General features: G+C 43.7%; 1 protein-coding gene across 3 annotated transcripts in view; it reads left to right on the top strand.

Annotated features, from left to right (window-relative positions):
- LOC143299642 (protein rolling stone-like) overlaps positions 1-11,820 on the top strand; it is a 39,138-nt gene extending 27,318 nt beyond the window's left edge. For 2 of the 3 annotated variants that reach the window (XM_076612947.1, XM_076612946.1), the window contains exons 3-5: positions 1,367-1,601; positions 2,197-2,310; positions 5,118-11,820. In XM_076612947.1, the coding sequence (XP_076469062.1) occupies positions 1,367-1,601; positions 2,197-2,310; positions 5,118-5,587 (819 nt within the window). In that variant the 3' untranslated portion in view covers positions 5,588-11,820. The remainder of the gene's footprint in view (positions 1-1,366; positions 1,602-2,196; positions 2,311-5,117) is intronic. The other variant, XR_013057549.1, reaches the window with a different exon arrangement.
- The last annotated feature ends 6,813 nt before the right edge of the window (positions 11,821-18,633 follow it).

Here is an 18,633-nt window from a genome sequence, read left to right as displayed (position 1 = left end):
GGCTTCTAACACTGAGGATAGAAGGGGCTCATAATTCTATGTTTTATTCCACTTTTTTTAGCAGTAGTGGTAAAGACAGTTGCAACACCAACACTGTGGATAGATGGGCTCAGAATGTTATGCTTTATTCCAATTTTTATTTCAGCAGTAGTAGTAAAGACAGTAGCAGCACCAGCAACAAATGCTGATGGCGGCAGTAGCTGTGGCAGCAGTAGCAGCAGCACTGTGAAAACAGCAGTTGCCGTAGGGAGTTGTAAATAGTTGGAACAAACACTAAACAGACCTTGGTGGCAAGTAGTAATAGGATCAGTAACCGCAACAATAATACTACAAGTAGCGGCAACAGCAAAAGTAGTGGTAGTAATCATGGCGCATAGCCGTACAGCATCCATCAGTTCGAAGAGTCGAAAGATGTGTCGACTTTCTGTTCTGGGTGGGATACCGCAACAGTGTCTGTGGAGAGCTTTCACATCCACTCCTGAGTGTCCGTGTTGCTGCGTTTGGCACAGCAGTGGCTGCTGTTGAAATTCGGCCTTCTGTGAGTCTGTCTTCATAAAACCCGTTCACTGATGGATCGCTCGGCCTCTTCGTTCTCAGACAGTGATACCTTGCGCAGAGTGGAGCGGTGGTCTAGTGGCAACGTGTCCAGTTAGGAAGCGAGTGTCGACAGGTTCGAGTCCCATTTATGGACCGGGGTTTTCACTAACCCATCCCCTCTCCCCCCGCCCCCTTCCATTAGACCTTGAGTGGGTGGTGAGGTGAGACGATAAACCGAGGTCCCGTGTGCAATGTACATTTAATGCACGTAAAAGAACCCATGGCAATTCTGTTGGGAAAAAAATCCATTTAGATAGTTAAATACACTTGCAGACCGGGGAAAGAAATAGTTAAATACACTTGCAGACCGGGGGAAAGAAATAGTTAAATACACGTGCAGACCGGGAAAAGAAATCGTTAAATACACTTGCAGACCGGGGAAAGAAATAGTTAAATACACTTGCAGACAGGGGAAAGAAATAGTTAAATACACTTGCAGACAGGGGAAAGAAATAGTTAAATACACTTGCAGACCGGGGGAAAGAAATAGTTAAATACACGTGCAGACCGGGAAAAGAAATCGTTAAATGCACATGCAGACAGGAGAAAGAAACAAACATGAGAGGCGCTGCACTGCAGCGACGCGTTCTCATCGGTGAGAGAAGCAGTCAGTATTTCACACGGAGAAATCTGTTGTGACAAAAAGTAATACAATTACGCGTTCATTCTTTCTTTTCTTCTCACTCTCATTGACTCTTTCTTTTCATTCCCATTTTCCCTGGAAGATCTAAACGAGCATCACGGACGGCATCACGACCTGTGCTTTCAGTGCCAGAGCAGAGTGCTGTACGGCTGCTGGAGGGTGTTCTGGGCTGCCTACCACGTGACCTGGGTTCTCCTGAGCTGGGTTCTGGAGCCCTGGGGTTCGTACGGGTGGCCGGAGCGCGTGAAGTGGTTCATCTACCTGACCAACTGGACCTACCTGTTGCTGACCCTGTTGACCGTGTTGGAGGCCGTCAATTTCTTCTATGTCCGCGCGGTCAGGACAGACATCGTGCAGTGTGGTGAGTGTGTATGTGGTGCTCTGTGCGTGTTGCACGTGTGGTGTCCCGTCATTGTTCGCATACACCCTCCTGCATTCACCCCTTCCTTGCCCACACCTTCCCCTGTGCCTGTGTGTGTGTACGTTTCTCTGTCGTTGTCTTTCTCTGTATCCGTCTCTGTCTCTTGTTAGTACACACATACACACGCGCGCGCACACACAGACACTGTGGCTGTGTCTGTAGGCTATACACAGGGGCGGGCGTGCGTGTTGTGTCACTGTGTTTCTGTGCTGAAAATTCAGTACTTTACAGTTAAATCAAACATAATTATATTGCATGCTGTAATGCAACACATAATACAATGTGAACTTTGATATTTCGCCGGATCTGATGATGGGGTCTGTAATATCGCATATGTATAAAACAGAGAAAAAATGTGGATAAAACATACATTATTTCGTTATGTGTGTGCGTGTGCGTGCTCAAAACCTGACTAATGAGGGTGTGTGTGCGTTTACGTGTGCTAAAATTAATTCGCAGAATAACTGAAGGTTAACTTATCATTTTAGACGACAACACACAGTCACGGTAACGCCCCCACACATACTGTACACAGGTAAGCAGGCTGTGCCCATGCCGTGGTACCTGAAGCTGCAGTGGACGCTGTACAACGTGGCCACCACTGGGTCCCTCATGGTCACCGCCTGGTACTGGACCATGCTCTATAAAGGTGAGGGCCGTGCACTATAGCTGTCAGGACTCATAACCCCGTCTCCCCTACCCCCTTGAACAACGCAATTGTTACCGAATCAAGACGCAAATCCTGATGAACTTGGTCTGTAGAGCTTTTTGCCAACAGGACGATAAGCTCAACTCTAATGCAACTTTCTAAAACCACAGCACTCAACAGTTTGACCATGAAGGCAGCAAGCCAGCAGGTCGTCAAACTCAGCTACTGCAGCTTTCGGCACTCCCTTCTTTCTCTGTTTCCCTTTCTCCTTCCTCTTCCCATGCCTCTTCCCCCATCCCATCTTTACAGTTATTCGGCTTTTCAGTCTGCGTCTCTCTCTCTCTCTCTCTCTCTCTCTGTCTCTGTCTCCCTCCCTCCCTCCCTCCCTCCCCCCACATTAAATGCTGTCAACACCCATGCCTGTTTACACTTACTTTGTTAATGTCATCAACAAATGAAGGGCTCAAAGATGTCGCTGTCTGTATAAAGGACTCAAGAGGCGAAGTGTATATGTCACATAATGAAGACCAAAGTAAATGAGCGTCTCTGTTGCATATTTCCCTTCAGAGGGACCATGGAATATATGAACAAACCATCTCTCTCTCTCTGTGTCTGTGTGTCTGTCTGTCTCTCTCTCTCTCTCTCCAGAGCCTTGGCTATCAAATAAAAATGTCAGTATGCTTAATTCATTTCAAATAGTTATTGTATTATAGAATATGATTTCTTTATGCCCTCTTCTGATGTTGTCCAGTTTGCAAAATCATTCATATAAGCAAGCCTCTGTGTGTGTATAATTTTTTTAAATGAACCTTTTTAAATTTCATTTCAAACATCAAAAACAGAAATACTGACACACGACCAGAAAAAAACAACAACACAACAAAGTGGATAAACATCATCATTTCCTTACACTGAGTATATCATTCAGTATCCATACAAATACATATAAACCCACACACATGCACACATACGTACACACGTACACATATAAACACATACACACACTGCCACAAGCACACAAATCCACAGACATGCACACAAACATATCGGCACCTGTATACACGCACCTTCATCCACCGATGTCTGCATGTAATGTATATATTAAACGTCATAGAACACAACAACCATATCTCATCGCACGTTCAAATAATCAGTGCTGTCCTTTTGTTTTGTTTTGGTTATCCTCCTGTATTCCACTCATGCCCCTAGAAATTCTATGCAGCGATATGTATGTATTAAACGAGTGATAAGTGTGTATAATCAGATTTTTCTTCCTTTCCTCAGTCCCCACTCGTCCCAGCCAATATTGCCAATATTCACTGGAAAGAAAAACAAAATGAAAGAAAGAAAAAGAATGCATGTATAAGAAGAAAGTGCAGTGATTTTAACATCATCTTTAAACGTTGATCAAATGCTTGTATGGAAACCAGTTTATCGAGAATTGTGTGTGTATAATGATTATTCGGAAAGGGTTGTGATTGTGAAGATAGAGGGTAGGGTGTGGAAAACTTTGAGGTAAGAGACATGGCTGGGTACGAGTTGAGTGCAGAGTTAGTGTTGGTTTCACCATCCATATCTAATAATTATATTTTTTTATTCGTATTTTATCAGAAATGTGCTTTGTTTGCACTTGTCATGTTGGCCAAAGTCATAAAATCAGTGCGCTCTCTCTCTCTCTCTCTCTCTCTCTCTCTCTCTCTCGTCTTCTTCCTCCCTTCCCCACATCAACCCTTCCCCCCCTTTTTTTAACCTTTCCCTTTCACGTATGTTAGGACTTTTTTCATTCCATCATCCTCCGATCACCTTCTCCCATCTACAATCTTTCCTCCACTGTTCTCTCTTTCTCTCAGTTCTTGTCCCCCACCCCCACCCCCACCTCCTCCCTCTTTGTCAAAAGCGTGCATTACAGTGAAACCATTCTGTTCTTCGGAACATTTTGAAGTATAAAAAAACCAGCTTGTATTAGGCTGCTAACTCAGAGACAACAAGAACTACAACTTTAACATACACATAACATGCTTGGACAAGTTTTGGTAATGGCACTCCGGTGTCTCCTTTCATTCGAAGAGCATTGTACCTTGAGGAGCACGTAGTGACGTACTCTCGCTGACAGGAACATTAATTTTTAAAGAACCCATGTATCTTCATGGCTCAACCTAGGACCACCGGAACTCGTAGAAGCGCTGTGACAAGGTGACTGCTGGTCATGGCCCAAAAAACAGTCAGATGGTGTGGGACCGCGTGGAGTGTGTCTGATGTCGGGGTGGGGGTGGATTGGGGGAGGGGGTGGGGGAAAGGGTGAGTTGCGTCAGACCCTGATAGATAGCAGGGCCCGGAAAGCACTGACTGGCGTTGTGGCCAGGCGCGTTAGGAAGCACGTCTTTGTCACAGGAGGTGGATGGATCTTCCGCTATCACGTGTGACTCAGTGCAAACATGCCCGTCAGACGGACAGGTGCTTGGTGTAAACGGCGCCCTTATTTATTTATTTATTTATTTATTTATCTTAACTCTTCTTTTGTTTTACTGTGCCCATCAGAGCGACTGATATTAGACAACAGGCTCTTGGAATATATACAGATAATATTTACCAGCCCAGATAGTCAGGACAGCAGTTGTCGCATCTGCTGTTGTGGTGGTCATAGTCGGACACGACTGACTATCTTATCTTACCATTGTACATGTAGTTCTTATAAGTTATGTTTTTAATTGCAGATAAATTGCTGTCGTCCAGTTAAGGTTTGTTTCAATGTGGTTTGTTAGAGTTTAGCCCCATGCTCACCGCTGTGTGGCTGTGTGTGTGTCCAGGAGACAAAGAGATGGGAGCGGTGAGGATCGCCTTCCACGCCGCCAACTCGCTCTACGTCCTCCTCAACCTGCTGATGACGTCCACCCCTACCCGCCTGCTGCACTGCCTGCACCCGGTGCTGTTCGGGGTGGTGTACACGGTGTTCACGGCGCTGTACCACGTGGCGGGTGGCACCAACGTGCAGGGCCAGCGCTACGTGTACCGGGTGACGGACTGGGACCGCCCCGCCAGGACCCTGCTCACCTCCTCCCTCAGCAACTTCCTGGCCGTGCCCCTCACCCACCTCGCCGTCTTCATGCTGCGATGGGGGGCCGAGAAGGGCTGGACGTGCTGGCGGGGCAGCGGCCGGGGCGGGGGAGGTGCGGGCAGGGGGGCAGCGGGTGTGGCGTGCATTGACCTGGGTGGTGAGGGGGCGGCGGGGAGCTGCAGCAGTGTGCAGGGGGAGCCGTTGGTGGATGGGGGGGAGTGATGTGAAGGGGTGGGGGGTGCACGCCACTGTACACACACACATGGGCGGTGCGCGTCACTGTACATGCATGTCACATTGTAGACACGCGGCTGTGCAAAGTTTGTAAACGTCACAGGAATGCAGTTTGTACAAAGTTACTGCTGTCACATAGTTGTGGGAGGGAGAAGCGCACAGCCATCACCAAGAGCTGTGGATTGTGTTTTGCGTTGTCACAGTAAGTCAACACCCAGCATTGCTGAAGCCTGCTATATTGACGAGGAAACATCGGTCTTTGACCTCTGTCCCCACACCCGTATCCACGAGGTTAACACGAAACCAAGGAAATGTCACGGAGGTACCACCACACTCGCGTGGCAGGTTTGTGGACAGAGAAAGAAAAACTAACAGGGTGTCACACCCTAGGTTTGAATCAAAGAAAAAAAAATGATGAGAAAACAGATCAAACAGTAGCAGTTAGAGCCGCTTATACATACAGACGAAAAAGAACGTCAGCGCACGATAGTACAATGTTATCATAGTCACAAAAACACACGAAATATTGCCTAAATATTCTTTCGCAAATGTAAGGGATTGTACATAATATTATTGAAATGCAGTCTCCGATCTCCTTGGGACCGGGAGCAAACGGAGTCCAGAGAGCAGGAGGGAGGTACACAGAAAGAAAGAAAAGCTGGCAAGTTGTCGTACTGCCGTCAAGGGCACACGAGGAATAATCCAAACAGAAACGTAGCACGCATGTACGATTGTACGATAAAACTGAAAAATGAATTAGATAAAAACACACAATATGTTGTTTACTATCGTGTGGATGGATCATTGAACGTTGAAAATACAAGTACGGTGCCATATTGTTCTGTCAGTGGTTGTACAGTCGTCCACAATCAAATCAGCGAACATTGTTGTAATGTTTTGAGTACACATAGAACACGTGTATATTTTCCCACCGTTTTGTAATTGAGCACTGAAGTGTTGTGTAACGCCAGAACAGTGTGTATTGTTCTGTGAGGAAATACATGTCAAATACATCAGCACGCTGCCACGGTGTATACTGAAGTGAAGAAACAGTTGTTTAGATGTTCCAGTCGCTATGAAGCAGTGACTGTGAATGACTGATAGGCTGTGGGTTCAAATCTCTCTCTCTCTCTCTCTCTCTCTCTCTCTCTCTCTCTCTCTCACCCACTCTCTGTCACATACATTCACACGCATGATTAACAGTACAAGATATCTAAAATGGTATTTTGAACGAACAAACACATTCATAACTTTTCTCTTTGGTCACAGTGGCACTGCTTATATGATGACATTGAGTCTTACTGTCCATTCGTACGTGTTAGTGTGTGTTTGTGTATGAGAGGGAGATAGTGTGTCAAAGAGTGTGAGGATTGGTGTTTGTGTGCGTGTTCGTATTTTCTTTCATTTTGTTATTACTAAATCACTGCCGTATTGTTCTCAATTCGGGATGTGTGTGTGTGTGTGCGTGCTCACGCGCGTGCGTGTGTGCAAAAATGAAGAGTTGTTATTTCGTGACTGGTAAACCAAGTGTGCCTTCATTTGATTTCATTTCAGAGTTAAAATGCGCATTTTAGTTTTTATCTTCCAATAGCAGCAGCTGATGAATTATAGGGAACATGTCAGTGGAAAACAGATGCAGCATGAATGATATAATTTTATTGACGAGAAGTTTGAAACACTGGGCTAGTTAACGAGCACGATTCAGTTACATTATATGAAATGCTATCGGTGTTGCTCAACAGTACAAACCCCAAAATATGTCAGTATATGACCGGATGTGACAAGTGTTGTTTTTCTTTATTTAATATATTGTCTGTTAGTGTTGATAATTATGATGCTGAGTATACGTATTATTGTTTCATACGATTTTGTTTGTCATATCTTTTCATTGTCGTAGTTGTTGAAGTGTACGCCAACTCATGCATTTGCTTTCTTCTGACTGCGGTGTGTTGTGTTTAGCGTAGACACCCATTTAGTTGAGAGATATAACTGAGGAAAGGGACCTATCTAACACCAGACAGTGGAAAAGGGACCTATCTGACATCAGACAGTGGGAAAGGGACCTATCTGACATCAGACAGTGGGAAAGGGACCTATCTAACATCAGACAGTGGAAAAGGGACCTATCTGACATCAGACAGTGGGAAAGGGACCTATCTGACATCAGACAGTAGGAAAGGGACCTATCTAACACCAGACAGTGGGAAAGGGACCTATCTAACATCAGACAGTGGGAAAGGGACCTATCTAACATCAGACAGTGGGAAAGGACCTATCTAACACCAGACAGTGGGGAAGAGACCTATCTAACACCAGACAGTAGGAAAGGGACCTATCTAACACCAGACAGTGGGAAAGGGACCTATCTAACACCAGACAGTGGGAAAGGGACCTATCTAACATCAGACAGTGGGGAAGGGACCTATCTAAAACATGACAGTTGGAAAGGGCGTATCTATGACCAGACAGTTGGAAAGGACGTATCTAACACCAGACAGTTGGAAAGGACGTATCTAACACCAGACAGTTGGAAAGGACGTATCTAACACCAGACAATTGGAAAGGATCTATCTAACACTGGACAGTGGGAAAGGACGTATCTAACACCAGACAGTTGGAAAGGACGTATCTATCACCAGACAGGTGAAAAGGGACCTATCTAACACCAGACAATTGGAAAGGATCTATCTAACACTGGACAGTGGGAAAGGACGTATCTATCTAGCACCAGACAGTTGGAAAGGACGTATCTAATACTAGACAGTTGGAAAGGACGTATATAACACCAGACAGTGGGAAAGGACGTACACCAGACAGTTCTGTCGATCTAACAGATGTGGAAAGGGACTTTCATCCAACATCAGACAGTGGGGAAAAAGACCCGCCACTATAAATACGGTGCACCCAGTTCTGATGTGCTTTCTTTCTGGAGCTGTGGCCTTCACAGCCAAGCAGGCCACCAGAAAGGGAGGTCAATTCTTTTTTCTTTTTCTTTTAACTTTTTTTTCCCCTTTTTTGCTGCTGCAAGTGTTTCGGTTCTGAAACAGATGGGTTTATTATCACGGTTACGATGATGATTATTATTAACACAGAAATGAGTATGCTGTGCCTTGTGTGTATCTGGGTCAGAACTGTGAAATAATTCAGTGTCCAGTCTTGCCATCATGTCTGGTTACCGTCTTCTGTGAACATTAATGCAGCTCCCCGATCTGTTCCTCAGCACAGACTTCCCCTGCTGGTGGTTTCCTTTCTCAGGCACGGGGACAGCTGCATTCTGTTTCATCTGCATCGGATTTAAACAGCCGTTTCCGACTTGCGCCTGGTGCTGGTTTTATTTATTTATTTATTTTTGGTGGTTCTTTGGGAGGTTTTTTTTCTCACCTTGGACTCTTTCAAACCCACAGGTGCTTTGTTGGGTACAGTGTGTGTGTTCACGCGCAGTTTGTTTGAATTCAAGGGTAGCCGGTGCAGTTCCTTACTTACACTTCTTCCTCTGAAATGTGCAGCCTAGGCGTGCGTCCAGTTCCGTGAAACGCTGCTGTCGTTCTATGATAAAGACACATTTCTGTTTTTCCGAAATGATTTTCAGTGCTCTAAGTCGATATTCGCATTTTGTCGAATCAACATAATTATTAGTGAACATTTTTGGTGGGGGAAGTGGTATGGAATATATATATATATATATATGTGTGTGTGTGTGTGTGTGTGTGTGTGTGTTTAATTCCAATATGATTGAATATAATGGAAGTAGGATTTTATTCACATGGACCTCGTCAATATGTTTGTTTATAGTTACTGTGATCCATGTCAACCAGGGCGAAATTGACTTATAATGGAGACGAAAAGAATAAACGACCTCCTGTGTTCACTGTTCAGGGCACGTTTTCAGACAGGAGGTTTTTTTTTAGACGACAGTGGGAACCAGAGTGGAAAATTATTTTTAAAACAGCCTTTTTTCTTTTTCTTTTTTTTACACGTACATTATTGAGATGAAGAAACCCGTTTCAGACGCAAAACCCCCGTTTTACTTATTTCAATCACAAGTATGTTTAGCAAATATAGGTACAAATTGTTCAGCTTCATTGCTGACTGTTATGACATTTGTCAGAGCAAGTCAAAACCAGTCTTTGATAGTTCCTGCAATGCAGGTTTGTAGACGTGGTTCACTCTTTCTCACCCTCTCCCGCACGCATACACATTCGCTTGTGTACACATGTACATGACAAACACCTCTAACATCACCATTGCCACCACCGTACCACACACAAAAACACTCTAATAAATCTCTCACTCTAATTTCTAGTCTATAAACATTTCAGTGAAAGTAGGACACTTGTTTCTTGCCGGTGTTAGCGCGGAGTGATACAAAGGAACGGTGCAAGTCAACTGTCTGAAAGATTTACGACTATCAAGAACCGGTCCAGATCCTGCCTGTAGCGTTCCGATTCCCGAGTTTCAGCGCAGAGGTGGCCTGACTTTTTCCCATTTATCAGCACGGCCACACGCGGCCCTCTTCACCTGTACGGAAGTGATCAGATTATTTTGTAGTTTGTTGTTTTTTTTGTTTGTTTCAGGGCTTCACTTCGACTGGAAGTGGACCGTTGTCAACGTTTTTGTTTCAGCGCTGTCTTGTCAGAGCCGAACCGCCACTGTTCGTATTGTAGAAATACAGACGAGGTTCTGGCCCGATGCATAAAACCCAGTGCAGTCATAGTGAGCATGCAAGACGATTCTGTTCAGCTTCATGGTGTTCTTCTTTTGATCCAGTTGATGTTGTCCGTTCCGGCCCACTTCTGTTACGGTTCTGGAAATCTATCACTTGGGTGTTTGGAAAATAATGATGAGTCTGACATCTACAGCTGGGAAAAGAAAGCAATGGAACACCAGATAGTTTAGGGGGAAATGGCCTGACACCAGACAGGAAAGGGACCTGTCTGACATTAGTTTGAACAAAATAAATAAATAAATAAAAATAACACACACACACCAGAAAATTAAGGGGAAATGAGCTGTCTAGCATCAGGCAAGAAAGAGACCGGTATATACTTAGTTTGGAAAAAAGGACCGACTTGACATTAGTCCGTTTGGGAAATGGACCGACCTAACACTAAACAGTTTGGGAAATGGACTTAACACTTGGCCGTTTGGGGAAATGGCCTAATACTAGACGGTTTGGGAAAATGACCTCACACCAAACAGGACCTACCCAACACTAGACAATTTGGGAAAAGGACCTAACATTAGACAGTTTGGGAAAAGGAGCATCCTAACACTAGACAGTTTGGAAAACGGACATTTCCTAGTAACCCAATGCTGAAGGTTTGGGGAAGGGGTTTAAGTACGCGAGACAACAGTCATACCAAGACAAAAGATTTCTTTCAGAGTGATGAATTGCCAGTGCAGTTGTTGAGTCACAGTTCCCGTCTGCACCTCAATCCTTTCCCTCCCCCACCCACTTCGACCAGAGTCCCCAACTTTTTACACGTGTTCTCTTTGGATTTTGAAGGTTTACATCGAGTCTGTGTCTGCGCGCGCTCGCGTGTGTGTGTATGAGTTCGAGAGTGTTCTGAACATTATTCTGAATCGACCGGTTTTCTTTTTGTGTTATATTGGCTTAGTTATTGTGTTGTATTGACTTAGTTACTAATCACTTTATTAACAATCGCACAAAACAGAATATACCTCAAAAGTTAATTCTATGTTTTCAAGAACTTGTTTGCTGATCACGTTACTAAAAATTGCACAATGCAGCATGATTATACCTCAAAAGTTAAGCGTACGGTGTGATGATCACATTATGTCTATACCTCCAAATGAATTTAGTGAGATCATCTGACTTTTTTTCACATACAATTTTGTAATATTTTTTGTGGTGGAAATTAAGATGATAGTGCATTTCTTTCAGCAAATGAAAAATATATTTTGGTACTGTTATTCACCTGTCGTTGAAATGCATCTTTGTCTTTGATGTGTTTATCACATTTTTTTAAGAGTGTAGAATATAAGCAGAGAATCAACGTTATATTGAACGTTATTTTTATTGATATCATTTTATTTGTTATACTTCAATATGATCTTGCTGGTGTCAGTATGTTTACAGTTTTTGATATATCATATTGCTGTCATCTGTTATGTTGTGACTACTGTGATTAGAATGCTGAAGCGTGTAATACAAGGTTGTGGATATATTGTTGTGAATTGCCTCACATGAGCTCCCTTCCCCTCTCTCTCTCTCTCTATATATATATATATATATATATATATATATATATATACCTGTATAGAATATGACTTATGCTTATTTTATATGCAGCTCTCTCTCTCTCTCTCTCTCTCTCTCTCTCTCTATATATATATATATATATATATATATATATATATATATATATATACCTGTATAGAATATGACTTGCTTATGTTTATTTTATTTGCAGTTTTGTTTCTCTTGCTGAGAGGGCGAGATGTAAAAAAGTAATTATGTATATTCTACTACTCTTTTGAAATAAACTCTCTCTCTCTCTCTCTCTCTCTCTCTCTCTCTCTCTCTCTCTCTCTCTCTCATTATTTTCCCTCTCATTCTTTTTTAAGTGCACGCAAAAATATGCGCGTGCGCGCTCGAACACAACCACACAAGACGACGCGCATTAATGTTTGTGTTAAATACGTAAATTATTCTATGTTCAGTACTGTTGTATCATGCTTGTTCATATCTTTGAAATTAAATGAAAGACATTGAATCACTGTGCATGAATTGTGAAATCATTGTTTTCTTGTCTCGTCAAAAATAGAATGTCTCGATCTTTTTTTTTTTAAAGTATGTTTATTGCCGGATGACGCATTATATTCGTATGAGCAGACTAGCTGGTATGACGGATTGCTTCAGGCAATAACATAATACGATTATAAAAAAAACACCGACAGAATGATAATGCTACTAGCACTACCATATTAGAATGATGTTCATTTTTTTTACTGTTTTTCGTAGGTATTGATAAGCATTTTTCACAAACCCAGGTTTAAACTATAGTTCAGTCCCATAAGGAAAATTCAAAACACAATCAATCCGTAAGTTACAGCTCAGCACAACAGAGATACTACTATAAGTTCTGTTGAGTGAAACAGAATTTCTTCTGATATATTTGCGGTACAAAATTAGCCCCACCCCCCCAAAGAACAACAAAGGACCTGGAAATAAGGGAAGTTCTTTTTCTGCTGATCGTTTTGTTTTCCTTATCTCTGTGGACGTCTCACACAGAGATCATATCCAGACAAGAATTTCTTTTATTTGTGGACCCCAGGTGGTGTCTCCCACACTCCGCACACATGGGGCTGTGTGTTGAAGGACCCCTGTGGTACTAGACAGCTTCTGTTTCGGGGTGTCTCGGTCTGATCAGCATCGTGGCACGTGCCTGGGTTGGCACTGGTGGGGTGGGATTCTAGGGGGTTTGCTGATCAGCGAAAGGTTGTCCACCCTCAGACAGAGAACCAGTGTTTTCTCTCAGGCTGAAGACCCTGATCATGTAACAGTAGTCCTGTAACTGTCATTTTCCTCACTTCACCCAGGTGTGAACGGGTACCCGACTTGGGGAAGGTTAAAACGGCGGAAGGAGAGAATTGGGCCCCGCCTTCCTATGCCGAGCCTGAGACACAGTGTCTGTTATTCTTATCGGATCTGGCAACTCACCACCACCGCCACAACAAATTGTTATCATTCTACGTAACTGGGCAAGTCCAAGTTGGTATTGTCAAACAGGATTCTCACGAACGGACAGAAACATACAAAACAAAAACTGTAATGTGGAATAAGCTTGGATATATAACATCAACCCGATAAAAATGGGTAAGGTCTGGAAAGATGGACTCGCTAAAACTCGAGAAATGAAAGCGCTGAGAAAGAGACAGATATCAAAAAGAACGAAATGGACAATTAGTGATGTACAATACTACATTCACAATATATATATATTGTATGCACTTATTTCGGCAGGAAAAAACTCTGTTGTTGTAGGTTCTTATTATGAATTTTTCTTTCTTTCCACAGTTTGGTCAGTTGGCTATGGGGATTCTATGTCATGTGCTTTCTTCGTTTTGAAACACTTTATTTCGCAATACAGTCTATGAATTACTGCATTCATAAATTGCGTAAATCATGTCAAAAAGGTTTAAAAAATTAAAGAAAAAGAAAGGAAAAAAAACGGTTTGGAGCACACTAACACATATATATATATCCCAGTATAGCATTCAGGCATGCAGCATTGCAAAATATGACACAAAAAAGAGGGCATACATTCTTCGTGGATCTGCAGTATGTTTATATACTGTTTGACTGACGAGCAGTAAAACGCTTTCCACAAACAGATGGGCCCCGTGGTAATGTCACATCGGTACCGACCCTCACCTGTCCCCTCCCTCCTGCTTTACGTGTCATCAGCACGGGAAATGTTTGCCACGGTGGGCCATCATTCGATCGTAAAGTTCCCACATCCTGGCCCCTAACACCTCCATCCCTGTTTGACTGATGCTTAACACCTTCAATGCTGCTGACAGGTGTGTTCTTCTGTGAAGAACTGTTACCTGACTTTTTTAAGATTAAAGAGAGCTTACAGGCAAGGATGACTGTCATGATTAATACTTATATTTGGACTTCCTCCTCTTGTGACTGCATTACTTGCGTTCTGTGAAATCACTAACGCCACTTAAAAGTTGGCCATACGCAAGAAGTAGTTATTGCACTTTAGGTTCATGCCACACCATTTTCAAGCCATTTCACCAAGGTTGGTTTAAACAAATTTTAATCGTTCAACGCAGCGCAGCACTAAACATTGAAACATTGAACCCAACAAGCAGAAGTCTATAAAGCGTACTCTTGTAGAATATACGCGCAGAATATGCTCAAACAACAACAACAAAACAAAACAAAACAACATTAACCCTTTTACCGCCAGTCAATTTAGAGTACAACATTCCCTTGTGCTATAAACACAGAAAAGACAGTGTCTGAGAATAGCTGGGGATTCCCCCTGCGATGTGTAGAAAATATGGCCTATCCTACCACTGAACATTAAGAGCAGTAGATTCATGGATAACAGACCAATGATCTGGTTACCTTTCAGTGATATGGGTCCTCTACCTCGCCTGTGCATAAATGCGAGCTTGGCAGCTGAAAGGGTTAACAAGACATTGGAGTTTCACCAATGTTCGGCAGTAAGGGGGTTAATGTGTGGAGGAGGGGGAGGGCAGGGTCCGGCCGGCAGGTCTGTGTGTGGGCTGAGGGGCAGTGCGCCTGCTGGTTCCCACTGACATTATCACCTGAGTGATGACCGGGGGAAGACAGGGACAGATGTTGGCCGCATCATCGCACAGGTATACATGAGGCGTGAATCGTTCGCTTTACACGTCAAGACCCCGTCCTGGACCAGTACCACACCACAGAGCGATAAGAATGACATAGCTTTTGCATTTGCTGAAACAACACTCTACGTAGATGTGTGTGTGTGTGTGTGTATACTTGTCTGTCTCTGCCAGTCTGTCTGTCTGTCTCTCCCTCCCTGTGTGTGTCTTGTGTGTGCGATAAGAATGACATCGAAACCTCAATTTGTGGAGAGATGAAGATATTTTGCTTGTCTGTCGGTCTGTTTATGTATCACTGTATCTGTCTTTATCTCTCTATCTCTGAATGATTCTGTTTTCATATCTATGTCAATCTAAAGAGGAGTTTAGCTTCTGTGGGTCATGCCTAAGGATTAAAATCGTAAATGCATCATTTCAAATGGGGATATTCCCCATATGAAAGTTTAACAGAGATTCATTCATTTTGCAGTCCCCCCCCCCCTTCCCCCCCACAGACACAGAAACACACACGCACACACCACACACACACACACACACACAGAGTCAGTCTGCTGTCTCTCCCCGTTAGTTACATTCATCTTTAACGTCGACACCCCCTCAGGTGATGTGGCTGACGGGGATAACCTCCCAGGAAAGTGAGGGGGGGGTTGGGGCACTGTCTAAAAACACTTTCAGATGGGCAACGACAAAGCCGTTTTTTACGTCAGGATAATTCGAATCACATTGTGACTGCGAGTGCTGCGCTCAGTCAGTCGAACCAGCCAACCACCTCAACCTGCCTCGAGTAAAGCAACAACACAGGAAGCCGGAACAGTGCTTTGTGATTCTTGAAACCCACACACTGAAACAATCTGACAGCGAGTTCCCCATGTGTTCTTATTGGGCCTGACATCAAAGCCCCGCCACCCCTGATATCTTGGGAACCAAGTCCTCTGTGCCAACAGTGATATCCATCCTCTGGGTTGACCGGCAGTGTTGGGAAGGCGAAATCTCTCTCTCTCTCTCTCTCTCTCTCTCTCTCTCTCTCTCTCTCTCTCTCCGTCCCCTCCTCCTCCTCTCTCTCTTCGTCAGCTTTCATTTAAACCCCAAAGCAAAGAGCAAAATACCGATACATGGTATTTGCACATCAGCACAGCAAGTGAAAAGATTTGTAATCAATCGGTAACCTACACTGATTATCGCTAGAATCTCTCTCTCTCTCTCTCTCTCTCTCTCTCTCTCTCTCTCTCTCTCTCTCTCTCTCTCTGTGTGTGTGTGTGTGTGTGTGTGTGTGTGTGAAAGTTAACTGAACAAATCAGTTAACCACAGAACAACAAAAAACAAAGCGGAAATGCAAAACGAGGGCTGAAACTGAGCTGAGTGTGTGATTGAACGAAAGTAGATGTATGGATGATTGGGGATATATATATGCCATGCTCTCTCTCTCTTTCGTCAGTGTCAGGCTCTCAAGGCCAGATCAGGTAGCACATCTGCTCCATCTATTTTCCATTTAAAAAACAGGCACAGTGTGTATGGATCAGCCCGCACACTTTAACACATTAAAAGCAAACACACCCTGAGACTGTCAAATACACGGGCTGCCTGTCGCTATTTGCTTGCTTGTTCCCTCCACCACCACCCCCCACACCGCCTCACTCTTTTTGTGTATTTATCATCGATATCGATTCAAGCTTATCGGATGCCATTTTTAAATCTCTGCCCACCCATTTCTTTTTCTTTCTGCTCCCCACCCGTTGTCTTCATTCAGTTTTTGCAACAAGGAAGAGAGTATCGGAGATGGCGAGACAGACAGACGAACACACAAACACTGACACACTAGTCAGTCGTGTCCGACTATGACCATCAGAACGGCAGAGGAGGCAACTGCTGTTCCGACTATTTGGGCTAGAATTTGATTATAGTGGAGAGTGTCTTGCCCAAGTACATGCCCACTCTCTCGGCCATGAGGGTTTTAGGACTGTCGGCGTTGGGATGGTTCCCAAAGGCCAACTAGCCCACAAGGCTGCAGCACTAAGAGCCAGTGCAATTTTGCCTCCTAGTTTGAGAGTCATAGTCCTTCACAAAAGACTAAGCTGTAAGTGGTTTCCCACTGACTGGAGAAACCATTGATAATACAGCTCTCACTTTGCTGTTGGCCCCAAATGTAAACTTTAGTCAATCTGTGATATAAGCCGAGTGTTGGGCCTACTGACACACATACACATTCACATTAACACAGACACACGCACGCACACACACATACACATAAGGAGAGGAGGAGGAGTAGGAGAGAGAGAGGGGTGGGAAGAAGATGTGACAAACTGATACACTTTCTACAGCGTATACCCAGTCTCTTTCGCTTTCTTTTTTTCTGATTGTTCCTAACAGCAAGCCATACACGACTGATTCTTAAGTGGACGTATTGCATAAGCGTGGTTGTTTGTTCATCCCGTTCTTACAGAACAATACATCTCTACATGTAACGCACACCTGTAAATCTGCACGTGAATGTGCAAGGTCGTGAGGGTGTGGCATTGTCACTGACCCTTCCGTGACCCCTGACCTCAAACTGCGCATGAGCACCATAAAGTCACGTGACATAGTGCTTTCTTTTGTGTCGTAAAAACAGCAACAAAAACAACAAAAACCAAAAAAACCTCTTCGATAAGATTCAACTCGTTTAGAACCGAACGTCCACGATGTCAAAAGCTACATCGATAATTAGTTGTGAAAAAAATTGCTTGTCAAATTGAAGTAGAAGACGCTCTTCACGAAAATTGGGTATAAATTACGGATTGTGCGTAACGTCATTGAAACTGTCGTCTGCATCACGTCTGCAAAATCTGCATGCGGATATCAGTGCAGTGTGTTTACAGTGAGGACGATTGAACGTATCAGGCGTTTTTGCTCTGTGCCGGTTGTGTCGGCTCACGAGTAATGGATGCATGCTGTGCAGTGTGGATGCAGTTTGTGGTCGAAAAATCAAAGACACAAATGGAACAGAAAAGCGCGCGTAGTTTTGCCAAACCACGGGTAAGGCCGCGCTTGATAAAATTGTCTTCTGCTTGACAGTGCTGCCCCTTCTACCCAGTAACAACAACAAACAATGTGTGTGTGCTTTTTGCCTACCTCTGGGTGTGTTCCTTCATGTCCTCAGAAGTCCTGTCCGGATTCGAACTTCAGTCAGAATGGAAATTGCCGCAATGGATAAACCCAGACCAAGGTAAGTGCGTGTGATGCGTGCTGTTTTGTGAATGGAAGGATTTCAGTGTTCTTCCTCTCCCTTTCGTTCTCCGTCTTCTCAGTCGAGTGAAAGTTTGGCTCTAAGACTTTAAAAATGACAGTTTGTCTTTGATCATTTGTTAAAAAAAAAAAACAACCCCCCGCTCCCCCCAAAAAAAAACACACACAAAAACACACACACACACACAAAAAAAAACCCAAACAAAACAAAACAAAAATAAAAATTAAAATTAAAAAAACACACAAAAAACAACCCCACCACCTCTGATATTGGGAAACGCCTGTGCCCACCCTCCCTTTCTCTTGCACTCCCCCTCTCTCATTTGCCCGACAGGTCAGGGAGTGTCTCGCACATCTCCAATGCCCGACACACCCAGCCCCCTCTCCATCAGTTTAGTACTTCATTCGGAAAACCAGTTTTAATATAAACTGGAAAATAATCCGAAATTCTATTCGGCTGG

This window comes from Babylonia areolata, chromosome 25 (assembly GCF_041734735.1).
Source record: "Babylonia areolata isolate BAREFJ2019XMU chromosome 25, ASM4173473v1, whole genome shotgun sequence".
Lineage (NCBI taxonomy): Eukaryota > Metazoa > Mollusca > Gastropoda > Neogastropoda > Buccinidae > Babylonia > Babylonia areolata.
Note: the sequence above shows the minus strand (reverse complement) of the source record. Positions and strands in the feature narration are given on the sequence as shown.